Genomic DNA, 18,699 nt, shown 5'->3' on the forward strand with positions numbered 1-18,699 from the left:
GCACCTCTCAATACTACTTTGAAGCCGTATTGGGCTGTGATCAGAACATATAGCTAGTAAGGTCTCCACTGAATGTTCAGGATACTTATCTTTCCACCAAGCATTGGCTATGGCTCTGTCGAGCCTCTCCTATGTGAAGGTCTCATCCTCATGATGGTTACACCAAGTGAATTTATTCCCTGTCCAACCCAGGTTAAAAGGGTTTCCCTCTTCCATTATGTGCCTGAACATACCCATCTGCCTTTCACTTCTGGGATTCCCCCCTCCTTCTCTTCCTTATACAGCATCTCATTAAAATCTCCTATAATTCCCCATCCTCCTTCCTTAGGCTTGAAGGATAACAGTAAGTCCCAAGTCTGTTTCCTTAAATTCGTTGCTGGTTGCCCGTAGAAGCAAGATAATAACCACTTCATATTGTGTTGTTCATCATTTACAAACACATTGATGTGGTTTTGTGAGTAGTTTACTAAATCTACTAACTCCTCATGTTTCCATAGTAGCATAAGTCCTCCACTCTTTCCTATTGCTTCCACCACTATGCAGCCATCAAACTTAAACCTCTTTGCTATCCCTTGAGCTTTTTTGTAGGATAATTTGGTCTCCATAATAAAAACCAAATCGGGCCTCTTTTCCTTTACCAACAGGCAAAGCGTTTGAACTGTTCGGGGTTCCCAAGCCCCCGACAGTTCCAGCTTAAGATTCTCATTGTACCTGGCAGGGCTGAGAATCAGCCACCGCCAAAACCAAAGATGAAACATTTTCACTTTTCTTTTCACCCAATATGGATTTTCTGAATTTTTTAATAGGAGTGAGGCTATCAAGACTTACCTCTACCGTCCGTTTGTCTCCTTTAGAGCGAGTTGTAACTGAAAGGGGAGTAGGATTCCTCAAGGTTCGAGCTTGGCGTTTCCGTTTGCGACCAACTCCCTGATTTGATTGAATCTGAGTTGAAAACTGCATCTCCTTTCCCTCTAATTCGAAAGCACTGACCGTTGGTGAACTTGGGATTGGGCTGTTAGGCCCCTACTGTGATGTACATATCTCAGTTACTTTCTTCGGCCCACTCACTTCATTAAGCCCATAAGCCTCAATGGTTTCAGAATTAGATTCCTGCCATAATTATTCCCTCGAGTTTTTTTGTGCTTCCTTCTCCCCTAGGTCTGATAGGTGTACTGTTGCAGTCACTTCCATCCCCTCCTCTGAATCCATGTGGCTTTGTACTCTGTTGTTTGCACCTATCTTTTCTCCCCTTTTTCCGATCGTTTGGTTCTATGTATGGGATACCAAGAGAGCCGGTCCCCTATCCCAATCTTTTTCCCGCCACCCTTTTCCATACTATTTTCGGTCGTTTCTGTCCCTGTCTGGCCATCACCCTTCGTTGAAAGTTTACCTCCTTCTCTGAATCCTTTTCTAGATGAGAAGGTCCCTCGCTTGACGTTACTATTAGCCCGTAACCAAGTCCCAATTGGGTTCCAGTTGCTCCCTCTTTTTCTTGGTCCCCTGGGAAGGCTAGACAGCCTTGTTCTCCGTGGAGTAAACAGCCACAATGAAAACATATTTTGGGTAATTTTTCATACCGAAAGAACACCCAATGTTTTGACTTCTCAACATATATGAAGCAGCCCCTGGGAATGGGCTTGTGCAGGAGTAGCTCCACCTCTACCCGTAAACACCTCCCCCAGCCTGTGCCATCGTCCTCTATATCGACTTCAATAGCCCTTCCTACCGAATTTCCAATTTGGTATCCCCACTCCGACGACATACAGCCCAAAGGCAAGTTGTAAATTTGCATCCAGAAAACTTCCCAATCGAAGGTCATTTTTGTTGGTCTCATAGTTCCGTCATAAAGGCACTATTAGGAACAAAGCATTATCAAAAGTCCAAGGTTTTCCTTCAAGAATCCTATACATATCTGCATGGGTCCCGAACGTAATGATAAAGATGTTCTTTCCAACTTCTTTGAAAATGGCCTTGCTGCTAATCCTCCATATCTTTGACATTGTGTTACTGATTAGTTCCTTCCCAACCATTCGGTCATAGCAGATCTTTCCTATCAGGCTTTTTTCTCCCTTACATTTGATTTCCTTGTTCCTGCTGTTTTCGACGACAAGTACCTCTTCTTCTTCCTTTATCAACCTGAGATTCCTCCACTAGTCCTCTAGACCTTCCGTCAGAAAATCCTCTTCATTAGTCATTGTGTGATTCTCTAAAAAACAAGAAGGAAAACGTAACTGACTGAATGCAACCACGAAGGGAAGACTAAATCACCACCTCTGGTTTTCCCTAGTGCTATCCAGAGAGGAGACTTTCTTATGGGAGTCCCCGTTTATGACTGTACATAACAACCCCCTTTAATGAATATTATCAATACTTTCTATAAATATAATGGGGTTGGGTCTAGAGTTCAACTTGCCCGAATTTCCGCCCTGTTAACTCGGGTGGGACGTACGGATTCTTTTAGAATTTTAAGTGAAATGGGCGAGGGTGGGTTTTGGACAAAAACCGGCTCGTTTTATACCTGCTCACCCATACTAATAAATTAGGATTTTTACTCTAAAATTACAATTCTACCCTCAAACCTTAGTAGCTTGTCTTTTTCCCTCATTTTTGCACTGCCCACCTTCCTTCATTCTTTCTTTCTTTCATTTCTTGTTCCCCGATAATTCTTTATTTTTTTCATTATAACCACAAATGCTGAATTCTTCGTGACCCTAACTCTATATATCTCTTATCTTATTCTTTTTTTTTTTTTTTGTCTTCTTTGTCTTTTTCCATTATCTTCTTCGTCACTTTTGTGGCTAAGCATCTTTGTAGTATGGTTGAGTATCTTTGTTGTATTTATTACAGTTTTACAAGTGAAAATGTCGAAAATTTGCCTGTTCGTGTAATGGATGTGGACGAGTCGGGGTTGAGGTGGTGCCAGGGTGTAGTGCCAAAATCCTAGCCTTGCCGCCTGTGGGAGTGGGGAGCTAGGGTGGCCGGCTACCCGTCCATATAGGATGGGTAGTACGCTTATTTGGGTCCAGGTTAGGTTCTCAATATGCTACACTAGATGTAGTAATATGTGATAGATTCGTGAATACAATAAGAATACACCACCAAATTAGTTTGTTTAAGTTTGATATAAATGAGTTCGAGTTAAAACTAGTTGATCCATTAAGACATAATTAATAAATGAGTCCATAATGGATCAACCCGCTTTACCCGAAGTCAACTCGCAATAATATATTTAAATTTTATTTCAAGATTACATTTTTATTATTGTTGAGTTATAATTTTGGTATTTTTCAATATGCTTATATCTTTATTGTTGGGATTTTAATTCTGGATCTATATTCATATTTGTAATTATTAGATTTGTAATATTGGTTTAATTATATGTTAAAATTTGAAAAATATTGATATTTCTTATTAGTAAGTAGTCTTATTTTTTTAAAAGGATATTGTGATTACTAATAGATATAAATATTAAGTTTTATGTAAAATTATATTAATCGGTCAAAAGAATTATGTGAATCACTTCAACTAATTTACATGAAAATAAATTGAAAGAGTCATGTTGTATTTATCTATTTTTAATTAATTATTAAATAGATAACATGATATAATTTATTATTTAAACAGGTCGTATTAAGATTTAAAGGTTTGGTCCGTTTTAAATTAACTGATATAGTCCAATGTCTATAATTTAATATGATACGAACACGAAATGCCACGTCCCGCACATATAGTCCCAATCGTACAAGAATACCATATAAAAAATAAATTATGCAAGATTAAAAAATGGGATTAATAAGAAAAAATATGTTTTCATAAAAAACTCTCCGTTTTAAATGTCTCATTTGAACATAATACGCAAGCGTATTAGCGCAAGCAGCGTACTCAAAGGCACATAAAACACGCAAGAGACTAGCCTGGGTGCTATTTATCATTCTAATTTCTAGCCGCAGGCCTGCGTCGGCTCGGTCTCATCTATTCTACGGGGTTTATCTAGGGTTTCGCTCTCTCTCTGACTCTCTCTCTCTGTCTCTCTATGTGTTGGCCATAGCCATGGCGAAACCAAGCCGAGGCCGTCGGTCGCCGCCATCTGGGTCCGTTTCGGGCTCCTCCTCTCGGTCAAGGTCCTACACCGGCTCCGACTCCCGTTCCAGCTCTCGGTCCCGGTCCCTCTCACGTTCCAGATCTCGATCGAGGACGTTCTCCTCATCTTCTTCTCCGTCTCGTAGTATCAGTTCTCGCAGCGCAAGCCCCCCGCCTTCGAAGAAGAGGTCAATTCCTTTCTTGGCCTTTCGATTTAATCTTTTTTTTTTTTTATAAGTAAATAAATTTTATTGATCCACGTAAATAGGCAAAGCCCTAATACACAGAGAGTATACAAGCAAGAGCCTAATTACAATCTAAGAGCTACGGATAGTAGACTCGTTCCAGTCAAAACATAATTCTAAACTATTAATTGGGGGGCATTCCGATTTAATCTTCTGGGCTTTAGTTCCTCTAATTTCTTATATATAGAAAAATGATAGTATGACTATAAAATATGTACACCAAATGTGTCTATCATATATTTTTATTTTTTTAATGGTTAAGAATGTTTTAAAAAATATTAAAGAAAAATATAAGAAAAACTAAAAAAGTTTATTTGTACTAGTGTGTATATTTGGTGTGCACGTTTGGTAGTCACGCATTATCATATATATATATATATATATATATATATATATATATATATTTAACAACCATCAGTAAAATTACTTTTTCTCTCATTTGTTTTTTAAATTGCTGAACTTTTTCAAATGAAAAGCACGAAAGGCCATGTTCATTTAAGAAAATTCGGGAAAGACAAGAATTGAGAAAATAGCTTAGTTCTGATGGTTGTCAAATTTGGTTCTCTAATGAGGTGCTCCCTAGCATGATTCATATAAAAATGCAGACACCGTACACGATTTTCTTGGTTGCTTGTAGAGTTTAGGAAAATTACTAAAAAAACCATGCAAGATCCTCCAATTTAAAAATTTCTAGAATTAGCAGAATTGTGCTTACGCCGTGTTCATTCTATTATTTGCAAAGGGCGTCTAGTTCTTAGAATCATCATTTTTTTTTCTTGACTATGCGTCTCATCTCTCTATTTGATCGCAAAGGGAATGCTTGAGAGAAGGAAGATCCCGTTATGCTGTTTTCATAACATAATAAGATTTGTCTAATGAGACTTGAACCATGATAAATTTAAAATAGTGGAACATCCACATGGCTGCTACGTTGTTCTTAATTCCATGCATTTCTCAAGCAAAATTTTTCTCGTTGTTCTTAGTCTTATATTTCTTGTTCAGTCTCACTAACAAGGTCACACTGGTAACTTTGGCAAAGGGTGGTAAATCCTGAGATAGCATCTTACGCCAACAATAATCCTCACGAGCAAGGTCACACTGGTAACTTTGGCGAAGGGTGGCAAATCCTGAGATAACATCTTATGCTAACAATAATCCTTCTTTCAACCAGAGCACTAACCCTTCTCTCAACTGTGAGCAGAAGGTGACTGATAAAAAAAAAAACTGCGAGCAGAAATTGTAAGATCTAATATTTGTAAAAATAATAATTAGTCAGAATCAACTGTGAATTTTGTAAATTCATTTTCCTAGAAATTGGCAACAGTTTGATATTCACTTATCTAAACTTGCAACACATTGATTTGTAGGAAGATTATTTGTTTCAATCAATCTTAAGAAACACACATCTTTCTAATTAGTTGTCTTTTTTGTTTTTTTTTTCCAGTTTAATTTGACTTGTTTTTTTCATTTCATTTCGACAATGATCTTCAGTCCTATGGAAGTAGCTAGGCGAGGTCGTTCTCCACCACCAAATTCTAAGAGAACTTCTCCACCACCAAGGTGAAACTATTTCTGAACTTTTGTTAATTTAATTTATAATTAAAACTTAAGATGTGGATGGTGTATATTTCAGACTAGAAGTTTTCAATTAATTTTTCTGCTTATTACAAAAAAAACTTGGGTTTCACTTTTTACATTACTTTTTAGTAATACTCTTGAGGATTTAATAATGATGAAGATTTTAAGTAAATGAAGATGCAAAAGAAACAATGCCACAAGAAACATGCATCAATATGTACCCTTCCCCAGCATATATGGAAGTATTCCAGTTATTGCAGAGAGTTTTGTTAAAGAGTGCCTCCATCAGTTGTGGCTCTGAGCCTTGAGCTGCAATGGTTTCAATTTCCCTGTAGTTTTATTCTCTGGAAACCAGGTTTGAGACCCTATCTTACAGTCAGCTTTTGGCTTAGAATATTAGGGACCCTTGTAATACCTTCATAATGGACTTGGATGATATAATTTTGGCTTATTTATTGTAATTTTTTATGTGCATAATTTAATAGAAAAAGTTTTAGTTGTTATTGAGTTTTGGTTCTTTTCCTATGATCTGTCCTTTAAATATTAAGGTCACCAATACTTATCAAAAAAAAAAAAAAATATTAAGGTCACCAACCTCCTGTTTTCTTGGGCTATGCCTATTTACTTCTATTAATAAAATTTTACGTTACTAACAAAAAAAAAAAATTTAAGGCCACCATTTTAGATTTCATTCTTCTTTAATGATATCATGAAATATGTTGGAGATATCTTGTGTGGTGTATCTAATCAGAAATAGTTCCTGTGGGCCCTGTCTCGAATACTATGGACTTGGCAAACATTTTGGGTTGTAACAAGATATCTTCTTTAATACTTCCCTTGATGGTTGAATCTCCTTATGGGCCTTGTTGGGCTTCCTTTCACTTCTCCCACCTGAGAGCCTTTTAAACTAAGCATCCTGAAGATCCAAGAATAAGGCCTACTAAGGGCTTCTTTTCCAACACTTAGATTTAGTCATCTCCCACCTCGGAAGATCGAGAGACCTCTTGTAATTAAAATAAAATAATAAAATAGACGGGGACTTGCCAAAGTTTGGGTTTTCACAATAATTTTATTAATAGTCATTTCTTTAACTATTAAATAAAATAAAATAAAAAAAATAAAAAAAATTAAAATGCTTAGCAGTAACTTTTAACGTTACTATTGAGGAGGGCTATATAACATTTTCCCATTTTAAATAAACAAGAGACTTAATTAAAAAAAAAAATTGCATTATTTAAAGAGAAATACTATAACTACAAATCAATTAAACAAAAGTAAATCCACAAACTAATGTGATTTAATGCAGTATGCCAGTTTGCAAATTTACTTTTACATAATTTTTTTGTGTATGTAACAGTTCTTTTATCCAAAACGGACGTTTAGAAAGTGTCGGCAGGAAAGTTCTCTCCCTAAAAACATAGGCAGGTCCACAATGTTGGTAAGAAAGTTGGTTCTAGTCATGATTGGAAACAATCAAGTAGCTACTATATGAAATGAATTTCTTCTTCCTCTGGAAAATGTAGCCAAGTCAGTCAATAGCTTTATTAAATTTATTTACATTTTTGGCATCATCCTATTAAGTATAAGACGAGAAGTTGCGCAAAACCTTCGTATGCATTCATAGGCCCAAAGTAAGCATTTTAATGAATTGCAGGAAGAGTTGATAGAACCTTCTCGTGTCATTCAAAGAATTTAGTTCTTTGATTTTAATCTTCCTCTAGATCATGACTAAGAAATTATGGAGAACGATCAATGTGAGATTTGTGATTAGACTTGGATAAATATGGACGTTGATCACACAATTTTTACATTGAAAATCTACCTGAATAGTTATCCTTGTACCACTAACATAATCCATACTTGAGTTGGGTTTTATAAAAGTGTCCATGATTATTTGTGTTTTAGGGCTAGTTTGGGTTTGAGAATACTCCATTACTATTAATTATTCTATTATTACTTTTTACTATTTTGTACTACTATAGTTGTAAAAAAGTTGTTAGTTTATCATTTTTTTTATTAAAATCTATTCAAACATAACAATTATAAACTTTTTTGGTGAACTATCAATTAGTAATACACACAACTTGGTTGTTGTAAGTATTTCATCAAAATTAGAAAAGTAATGCTATATACATGGCATCCTATTCATAATAAGTAATTAATCACAATGAAATGGAAACTAGGTTTAAAAAAAAAAAATGTATTAGCTACTATAATGTCACGTCAATCATCCTTCCTTGAGAGAAGTGCACATAAACAACATGTTCAATCTACTCATGCTTCTTAATTGTTCATTCCTCTTCCTTCTTTCTCCTCCTAGCATGGCAACAAACTGCCCCTTTATTTCTTGTAGTCTTCGAGCCAATTTTCTCCTTATATCCACTCTCTCATCACTTGCATCTTATCAAGTTCATTGATGAATAACTTAATTGCACATTAATCCAAAAAGACTCGCATTTTTTAAAATTTCAAATCATATCTTGAATTTTTAAGTTGCTGAATTAAGGGTAACTAGATCACTCCTTTTATTTGACATGAACACCCATATGTTCCTTTTTGTTTGCAATTGTTGCTGCTAGAGTGAATTCTTGGGTGAACGAGTACAATATTAAAGGCCAGAATTGCTCAAACATGGGTGGATAGCAGTCCACATCAGCATATGCATGAATAGTACTACCACCAACAAATGTGCTGATATCCAATAAATTCCATACATACAGAATGTATTCCAAAAAACTCCTTTGGTGGTGGACTTGGAGTCATAATGTTTCTTAATTAAATTGGTCAAAAGTGTAAAGATAATAAATGAGTTAAAAAAAATTGATATAAAGTAATGCTACTACGCCCATTAAATTATGCCGTTCACTTTGTCTCATTGACACGAGACCACATTGTGATACTAAGTAGCTTATTAAAAAAATAAAAAATAAAAACATAAAAGGGTAAAGAGAATCTAGGGTTTTACCCTCCCTTTTTTGTTTTTTGGGGCACTTTATATTGCTTTTGAATGTATAGTTTTTATGTGTTTTTAATAAATCACGTGGCACAACAATATGATATCATGTTAATTGGACAAAGTTAGTGGTATAAATATACATAGTAGATGTAGGGCATATATATTTATATTTTCTGCCCAAGTAAAGCACCTATAACTCCACTCTTTTGAGGTCAAGTTTGCCTTAGTCCAAGTTATCAATAGTGCTCCAAATTTTAAATTTCAGCCAATACTGAAAGTGAAGGCACCTCAAGTTAATGAAGTCATGGTAAAAAGTGACACCACCAATCTAAATTTATAAGTGTAGAAATTAGTAGCAGGTCAGTCTCTGTAGTGCGTAAGTAATGGATCTAATCAGCCCAAGTTAATGTAGAAAATACACATCCTAACTTTAAAGTTCAACCAATAAACACTCTCAACTCGGTAACCCATTTTTCTAAAGTTGCAGTGGTACTGTAATGCGTAAGTAATGGGTCTAATTAGCTCAAGTCAATGTGAAAAATACACATCTTAACTTTGAACTTTAGCCAATAAACACTCTCAACTCCGGTAACCTATTTTTCTAAAGCTTCCCATGCAGTGGTACTGTAATGCGTAAGTAAGGGGTCTAATTAGCTCAGGTCAATGTGAAAAATACACATCCTAACTTTAAACTTCAACCAATGAACACTCTCAACTCCGATAACCCATTTTTCTAAAGCTTATCATGTAGTGGTTCTTAGAGTCATAATGTTTCTTAATTCAATGGGTCCATAGTCTAAATACAATAATAAAGTTAAAAAAAAAATGATATATATATGTACCAAGACCATTCCAATTACATATACTTTTTGAAAGGGTCCACTCTAATTTATTATTTCAAAATACATTAATTATTGAGAGAACTTTCGTGTAAACAAATTAAAATTTTGAATTGGGTACTACTTATTAATTATTGGAATTTCATAAAAGTTCTTGACACCACATTTATTAGTGGGTGCATGCTAACATCTTTTTTACAATTTTTTAACGGGAGCATAAAGGGATGAACCTGCTAATCCCTTTAATAAAAGTGTGCAAAGGGGAGTTAGAGTTATAATTGTGAAAAGTTTTAGTGTTTAAGCAGTTGGGGGTTCGTTAAGAAAGAGATAAATATAAAATGTAGATCTTTATAAATTATAATATTTATTTTTGGATGTGCAAATATAATATGACTAGTTAAATATAATATGACTATCTTTCTCTCTCAATCTAGATTCTAAATTTTAAATAAGAATTTTATCAATATGAAGTTAAGTCGGTATTTATTATCTATATAATTTATGAAGCATCATTTGTATTCTATTGAGCTAGTTAATTATTTTATTTTATTGACCTATCCCAACCCTTCACTTGTTAAAAATATTTTTCATTGTATTGATCACTTAATTATCACAATAAATCTTAATTTTTTAACATTAAGATTTATGATTACCAATTCAATAGAGAGGAAAAAAAGATAAGAAATTTTATTTTAAAGTTGTTATTAATTTTTCACTACTTATTTCTTTGACTTTTCTACATTTATCTCAATTATTATTTTACTACTACTTTTTAAATAAAAAAAATTATCTATCTTATCGTTGCTATTAACTCATTATTATTTACCTTTTAACTTCTTGATATATTAAATATGTTAGTTTTTATGCATTCCAGTACCAAAATGGACTAGGTAGAATATTATCATCGTTAGGAGAGAAAAGCAAAACTTAAGGGACGTATTTTTCTTGACCTTGACTTCATGTATGTGTCAGTTTGGGTAGAATTTGAGCACACAAGTCAAGCAAAAGTCAATAAATATTTCTCAATTCAAATTACTGCCTAAGGTTAATTAATGGTAGCTCATAGATCAGTCACAATCAATAGTGTGAAAACTAATTAAGGCAATCCATGTGAATGTGGAAATTAAAGGCACTGCTCTTTCATGCATAGAATTAGATTCTAATTAGTCAATGTCAATGTGAAAATAATTTAACTCCTCACTTACGTGAAGTTTCATTCACGGAACATTCAAAGTCCCTTCTTATACGCATTCTCCCATTAATGTGTCATTCTTTTGCATGCTAGTACTGTTTTGTGCCAATTCAAAACTTGAATAGCTCATAGATCAGTCACAATCAGTAGTGTGGAAACTAATTAAGGCCAATCAATGTGAATGTGGAAATTAAAGACAGCGCTCTTTCATGCATATAATTAGTTCCAATTAGTCAATGTCAATGTGGAAATAATTTAGCTCCTCACTTACGTGAAGTTTCATTCACGAAACATTCAAAGTCCCTTCTTATACGCTTTCTCCCATTAATGTGCCATTCTTTTGCATGCTAGGAATGTTTTCTGCCAATTCAAAACTTGAATAGCTCATAGATCAGTCACAATCAGTAGTGTGGAAACTAATTAAGGCCAATCAATGTGAATGTGGAAATTAAAGGTATCGCTCTTTCGTGCATAGAATTAGATTCCAATCAGTCAATGTCAATATGGAAATAATTTAACTCTTCACTTACGGGAAGTTTCATTCACGGAACATTCAAAATCTCTTCTTTATATGCGTTCTCCCATTAATGTGCCATTTTTTTTGCATGCTAAGAATGTTTTATGCCAATTCTAAACTTAGACACCAACTTCCTAAGACAACTAATTGAGGTAAATGACTTAAGAGATCAGACTCTTACCAACAATTCATCAAATAATATATATTTTTCTTATTCTATAGTAGGTCACGTACAATCAAAGAACCAATTAAGAACGAACTTAAGGCTAATTACAAAAAAAATTATGATGCATTACATAATCTTTTACTTATATTGAGTATAACATGTGATCAATTCGTTTGTCGTTCTTAAAAAAAAAGAAATCTACCAAAGTAAAGGCACACTATCTATCAATTGTAAAATCACCACGTGAAATATTTAACTAAATGAGTGAAGTGTACAATGAAAACTTATACTTAAGGCCTTTACTCTGATACTATTTGGAATTACAACTTGTCTCCAAAGTTTAAAGACATCTACTAGAATTTCATATAAAATCACCAATTATCTCAAAACCTTCAGCTTATGGAAATAAGTAGATTTTATTATTTATATTTATGTCTTAACATCAATGTGAAACATGACACATTCCATAATCTATCTAAACGTGGAAGTTAAGGCATTAGTGATTTCCACTACTGCGTAAGATATTGGTCGAATCATGCATATGTAGTTTATAAGTTCTAAATCGCTAAGTTTCTTCTAAATACATTTTTGTATAATTTTTTTCTTCACTTCATAATAAAATAAATTAATAAATTAATTACAAGTTAGAAAATGTTGTCATGGATGATTGGAGAACTTGGAAAATAATATTAGATCTTAGTTAAAATTCTCTAAATGACACTAATTTTTTTCAATTGCGGTCAAATCCTTAAAGACTTTGTATCTTGCTCGCAATGAATTGACCGGATCCTTTCCAACGGAAGGAGTGGTGATTTTTAGCTTATAAATGGACAGATCTTAGTTAATTTAGTTAAGATATTGAGTAATCAATTTATAATATAAGCTTAAATGTGAATCCTATACCAAAATTATTTAGGTTTGATGATAACTAATTTGGAGTTCTTCAAGTAATGCATAATTAATTAATTGATGATAATAAATTTGGAGTTCTTCAATTGGAGTTAAAATGTCCAAATGGTATATCTATCTTCTTCTTCTTCTTCTCTTTTTTTTTTTTTTTGCATTTTGTTAAAAAAAATTATATGGCTAGAGGTACTAAGAAACTTGCGTCTTCCAATAATTTTCTTAATTTGCAGGTTTCAAAAGACTAGAGGTACTAAGAAACTTGGAGACGTTGACCCTCGATGGGAATAGGTTTGATGACAGCATCATACCATCTCTAAGTAACCTTACATCCCTTGTGACATTAAATCTTGCATTTAATGGTTTGGGAGTTGAAGGAGTAAAGGCCGTTGAAGGTAATAAAAAAGTGATCCCCTGCATGTATTCATATTATTATATCTTGGTCCTTGCTTTGAATGAAATGTCAAATTAAGGTACTAATGATGAGTCTAGGTGGTTATGGTACTATAGTACTACTTACGAGTTTAATTTAAGTGTTTTTGTACTTATGATTTTAGTTTGATTCGGATTTTTCTGCAATGTAATTAAACTAATTTTTCTAGAGTTGAATGACGTGTAAGCTTTTTTAGCCTTTTGGATTTTTTAAATGTATGTTTTCTCCAAACTGTTCAATGAGTGGGGCTACATGTAGCCTGAAAACCGACTGAATAAGCTAAAAAGCGTTTTTTTTTTTTAATATGCTTAAATATTTTTTAAAAAATAAAAAAACATTACTAAAAAACATTTCCTTAATCACTAAATATAAAAAAAAATAAAAAAAATAAAGAGAATCTAGAGTTTTACCCTTCCTTTTTTTGTATTTTTGGGTACTTTATATTGTTTTGAATGTATAATTTTTAAACTTTTTTAATAAATTATGTGACACCACAATGTGATATCATGTTAATTGGACAAAGTATGCAGTATAAATATACAGAGTAGACGTAGGGCATGTATATTTATATTTTTTGCCCAGGTAAAGCACCTAAAACTCCACTCTTTTGAGGTTAAGTTTGCCTCAGTCCAAGTCGTCAATAGTGTTCCAAATTTTAAATTCCAGCCAGTATTGAAAGTGAAGGCACCTCAAGTCAATGAAGTCATTGGGGAAAGTGACACCACCTATCCAAATTTATCAATGTAAAAATTAGTAGCTGGTTGGTCTCTGTAATGCGTAAGTAATGGGTCTAATTAGCTCAAGTCAATATGGAAAATACACATCCTAACTTTAAATTTCAGCCAATGAACACTCTCAACTCGGTAACCCATTTTTCTAAAGTTTCTCATGCAATGGTACTGTAATGCGTAAGTAATGGGTCTAATTAGCCAAAGTCAATGTGGAAAATACGCATTCTAACTTTAAACTTCAGCCAATGAACACTCTCAATTCTGGTAACCCATTTTTCTAAAGTTTCCCATGCAGTGGTACTGTGATGCGTAAGTAAGGGATTTAATTAGTCCAAGTCAATGTGGAAAAAACACATTCTAACTTTAAACTTCAGCCAATGAACACTCTCAACTCCGGTAACCTATTTTTCTAAAGCTTCTCATATAGTGGTTCTTAGAGTCATAATATTTCTTAATTCAATAGGTCCAAAGTCTAAATACAATAATAAAGTAAAAAAAAAAATGATATAATATAATATATGTACCAAGACCATTCGATTACATATATTTTTTGGAAACGTCCATTCTAATTTAATATTTCAAAATACATTAATTATTGAGAGAACTTTCGCGTAAACAAATTAAAATTTTGAATTGGATACCATTTACTAATTATTAGAATTTCATAAAAGTTCTTTGACACCACATTTATTAGTGGGTGCATGCTAACTTCTTTTTTACAATTTTTTAACGGGAGCATAAAGGGATGGACATGCTAATCCCTTTAATAAAAGTGTTCAAAGGGGATTTAGAGTGATAATTGTGAAAAGTTTTAGTGTTTAAGCACTTGAGGGATCGTTAATAAAGAGATAAATATAAATTATAATATTTATTTTTGATTGTGTAGATCATATAGTGGTTATTAATTTTTCACTACTTATTTCTTTGACTTTTCTGTGCTTATCTCAATTATTATTTTACTATTACTTTTTAAATAAAAAAAAATATTTATCTTATTGTAGCTATTAACTCATTATTATGTACCTTTTAACTTCATGTACATGTCAGTTTGGGTAGAATTTGAAGACGCGAGTCAAGCAAAAGTCAATAAATATTTCTCGCATTCACTAAAGCAAGCTTTGTGTTACTTGTCATTATGAAACAAACTAAATGTTTGCAAATATATATTGGGTTATTAAAATATAATACATGATCCACTTTGGGTAGGGACTTTTCCTCTCTCATGAAATTTTCACCACAATTCAATTATACATGATTTATTGTACCACCTTGAACATGGCCCTCATTTAGACCTTGTTTGGTTACATAGATGAAATGATATGAAAGTTGAAAATTAAATACAATATTATTAGAAAATAATTTTTTAAAATTACTTTTGTTTTGAAATTAGAAAAAGTTGAACAATTTATTGTATTTTGTTCAGAAACTTGAGATGAAATGCTTTGTGAAAAAGTTTGAAAAAGTTTAGTTGCATGGAATTGCATATTAAACTGATTATCAGTGCAATTTGAGGGAATTAATGCCCATCATTCTTGGATCAAGTTTTGAAATTTCAACAACGGGCCCCGGGGGTAGTAAATTTGAAATGCTAGTGCATGGATTATATATAGAAAGTAATGGCAACTCATAGATCAGTCACAATCAGTAGTGTGGAAACTAATTAAGGCCAATCAATGTGAATGTGGAAATTAAAGGCACCGCTCTTTCATACATAGAATTAGATTCCAATCAGTCAATGTCAATGTGAAAATAATTTAGCTCCCCACTTACTTGAAGTTTCAATCACGGAACATTCAAAGTCTCTTCTTATACGCATTCTCCCATTAATGTGCCATCCTTTTGTATGCTAGGAATGTTTTGCGCCAATTCAGAACTTGGATAGCTCATTGATCAGTCACAATCAGTAGTGGGGAAACTAATTAAGGCCAAGCAATGTGAATGTGGAAATTAAAGGCACCGCTCTTTCATGCATAGGATTAGATTCCAATAAGTCAATGTCAATGTGGAAATAATTTAGCTCCTCCTTACATAAAGTTTCATTCACGGAACATTCAAAGTCTCTTCTTTATATTCGTTCTCCCATTAATGTGCCATTCTTTTGCATGCTAGGACTATTTTGTGCCAATTCAAAACTTAGACACCAACTTCCTAAGACAACTAATTGATGTAAATGACTTGAGAGATTAGACTCTTACGAACAATTCATCAAATAATATCTATTTTTCTTATTCTATAGCAGGCCACGTATAATCAAAGAATCAATTAAGTATGAACTCAGCGCTAATAACCTCTAACTACAAAAAAAATTATGATGCATTACATAATCTCTTACTTATATTAAGTATATCATGTAATCAATTTGTTTGTCGTTCTTACAAAAAAGAAATCTACCAAAGTAAAGGCACGCTATCTATCAATTGTAAAATTACCATGTGAAACATTTAACTAAATGAGTGAAGTGTACAATCAAAACTTAAACTTAGGGCCTTTACTCTGATACTATTTGAAATTACCACTTGTCTCCAAAGTTTAAAGACATCTACTATAATTTCATATGAAATCACCATTTGTCTCAAAGCCTTCAGCTTATAGAAATATGTAGATTTTATTATTTATATTTATGTCTTAACATCAATGTGAAAAATGACACATTATTCCATAATCTATTGTGGAAGTTAAGGCATTAGTGATTTCCACTCTTGCGTAAGATATGGGTCTAATTTTTAATTAGTCTAAGTCAATACATCTCCTAACTTTCAATTTCAACCACTCTAACACTCAAAGTTTGGTTTTCCATTTTCCTTATATATATCTTTGAGTTGTGGAAAGCCACAATACTCATAATAGAAGAGCCAAAACAAGCAGAATTTAGATAGAAATGAATATGGGTGTCTTACAATCTTATTTCTCAATGAAGGCTTTGCTTTGGGTTTTGGTGGTTTTTGTTCAAACTAGTGAGTACATGGGTTGCTTGGAGGAAGAGAGAATTGGTCTGCTTCACTTGAAGTCATTTCTTATTATATCCATTCAGCCTCTCAAAGCTTATAATTTAGACTATCTTCTTCCTTCATGGGTCAACCATGAGAAGAGTGATTGTTGTGGTTGGGAGCGGGTCACGTGTAACTCCACCACAGGTCATGTGAAAGAATTGTCCCTCGACAATTTATCGCCATATTATCCTACTTTTGATGACGATGTTAATTTCTATTTCAAAAGCATGCAATATGAGGAACCATGGTTGTTAAATGTTTCTCTATTGGAGCCTTTCAAGGAGTTAAGAAGTCTTGATCTATCATTTAATACAATCGATGGTTGCATACGAGATGAAGGTATGTTGTGAGGAATGATCAAGATCAGTTTTATATTCTTATACTCCAAATATATAATATTCTGAAATTCACATATTGTGTCTGTTACTTTTAATTTTAATCTTATTTGTAACAATGCCTTTGTATATCCTTCCTAGAAAAGTTTGAATTAATTTAACTAAAAATTATAAAATTACCTAATTAAGTTCTTATTTTTGTTCGAAACACTAGTTTTATATATAAAAGGTCTTCAATTATAAATACTGACGGATCTGTAATTTTATAAACTGTAATTTTGTAAGAAGCCAACTAACGTTAAAGCATGTGTTTCACTTTCAATAGGTGGCCAGGAGATATAAATTTGTATTCAAGGTGTATGCAAATTATATGGCTCCCCTCAAAAATTCTAAACCCACTTGGATATATATAGATTATTCACTCAATCTATAAATTCTATCTATTTCTTAAGATATATTTTGCAGGATTTGAAAAGCTTTCAACCCTAAAGAATCTGGAAAATTTAAACCTTGGTTACAACTTCTTTGATGACAATAGCATTAATCTACAATCTCTGGGTGCTATCACTTCGCTCAAGACTTTAAATCTTACTTGGAATAAGTTGGAGGGATACTTTCCAGCTGAAGGTAATTAAAGTGATCATCTCTTCTATCTAATTTTATATTTTAAATCAGAGCATTCAGGAATGCATCTATCTAATCTTACTTTATTGTCAACTTGGACTATTAATGTAGAATTAGTTATGTTGAGAAATTTGAACACGCTGGATATAAGCTGGAATTATTACAATGGTACCCTCCCAAATCAAGGCAAGTACTGCATGTTTAGTTAATTGATGATAACTAATTTGGAGTTCTTCAATTGGAGTTAAAATGTCTAAATGGTATTTCTATCTTTCTTTTTTTATTTGTCGAAGCATAATTAAAAAAATTTTATTTTGTTGTGTCTTTCAATAATTTTCTTAATTTGTAGGTTTCGAAAGGCTAGAGGTACTAAGAAACTTGGAGACATTGATCCTCGATTGGAATAACTTTGGTGACAGCATCATACCATCTCTAAGTAACCTTACATTTCTTGTGACATTAAGTCTTGCAGATAATCATTTGGGACTTGAAGGAGTAAAGGGCGTTGAAGGTAATAATAAAAAGATGATCCGATCCCCTGCATGTATGTATTCATATTATTAATTATTGGTCCTTGCTTTGAATCAAATGTCAAAGGTACTGATGATGAGTCTCGGTGGTTATGGGTACTATAGAATATTAATTTATACTGATCTCGTATATAAATTTGTACTTATGATTTTAGTTTGATTGGGATTTTTTTGCAATGTAATTAAACTAATTTTTGTAGAGATGAATGACGTGTAAGCTTTTTTAGCCTTTTGGATTTCATAAACGTACGTTTTCTCCAAACTGTTCAATTATAGGACTAGTCCTTTTGTTTAATTTGTCATTATTTTGTTTTCACTCTCACATATTCATGAGTATTAATTCTTAATCCTTTATTTTAATGAGTGGTGCTAAATCTTAAGAAGAATGTAGCCCGAAAACCAACCGAATAAGCTAAAAAGTTTTTTTTATCCATTTTTTATATGCTTAATATCTTTTTAAAAATAAAAAAAAAAATTCACAAAATCAGTAAAAAACATTTCCTTAATCACTAAGTAAAAAAAAAAACCTATTTGAGACACTACTTCGGGTCCCAAAGTATTTCTGTATTTTAATCATGTT

The 18,699-nt window shown here is 32.8% G+C and overlaps 2 protein-coding genes across 7 annotated transcripts in view; both read left to right on the forward strand.

Moving 5' to 3' along the window:
- The window catches only part of LOC122289749 (receptor like protein 21-like), a 93,981-nt gene that overhangs the window by 62,844 nt on the left and 12,438 nt on the right, over nt 1-18,699 (forward strand). For 2 of the 5 annotated variants that reach the window (XM_043097001.1, XM_043097002.1), the window contains exons 1-4: nt 16,448-16,969; nt 17,431-17,592; nt 17,701-17,775; nt 17,939-18,100. The exons of the other annotated variants lie outside the window; for them this stretch is intronic. In XM_043097001.1, the coding sequence (XP_042952935.1) occupies nt 16,519-16,969; nt 17,431-17,592; nt 17,701-17,775; nt 17,939-18,100 (850 nt within the window). In that variant the 5' untranslated portion in view covers nt 16,448-16,518. Of the gene's footprint in view, nt 1-16,447; nt 16,970-17,430; nt 17,593-17,700; nt 17,776-17,938; nt 18,101-18,699 lie in introns of those variants that run through there. 5 annotated transcript variants of the gene reach the window in all.
- LOC122289750 (serine/arginine-rich splicing factor SR45-like) lies at nt 3,905-8,561 on the forward strand. 2 transcript variants are annotated; one of them, XM_043097005.1, is made up of 3 exons: nt 3,905-4,268; nt 5,817-5,885; nt 8,483-8,561. In XM_043097005.1, the coding sequence occupies exons 1-3, from the start codon at nt 4,051-4,053 to the stop codon at nt 8,544-8,546; spliced, it is 351 nt and encodes a 116-aa protein (XP_042952939.1). In that variant the 5' UTR covers nt 3,905-4,050; the 3' UTR covers nt 8,547-8,561. The 2 variants fall into 2 exon arrangements, with proteins under 2 accessions (XP_042952939.1, XP_042952938.1); XM_043097004.1 differs by lacking the exon at nt 8,483-8,561 and adding an exon at nt 7,261-7,339.

Source organism: Carya illinoinensis, chromosome 12 (genome assembly GCF_018687715.1).
Source record: "Carya illinoinensis cultivar Pawnee chromosome 12, C.illinoinensisPawnee_v1, whole genome shotgun sequence".
Taxonomy (NCBI): Eukaryota; Viridiplantae; Streptophyta; class Magnoliopsida; order Fagales; family Juglandaceae; genus Carya; species Carya illinoinensis.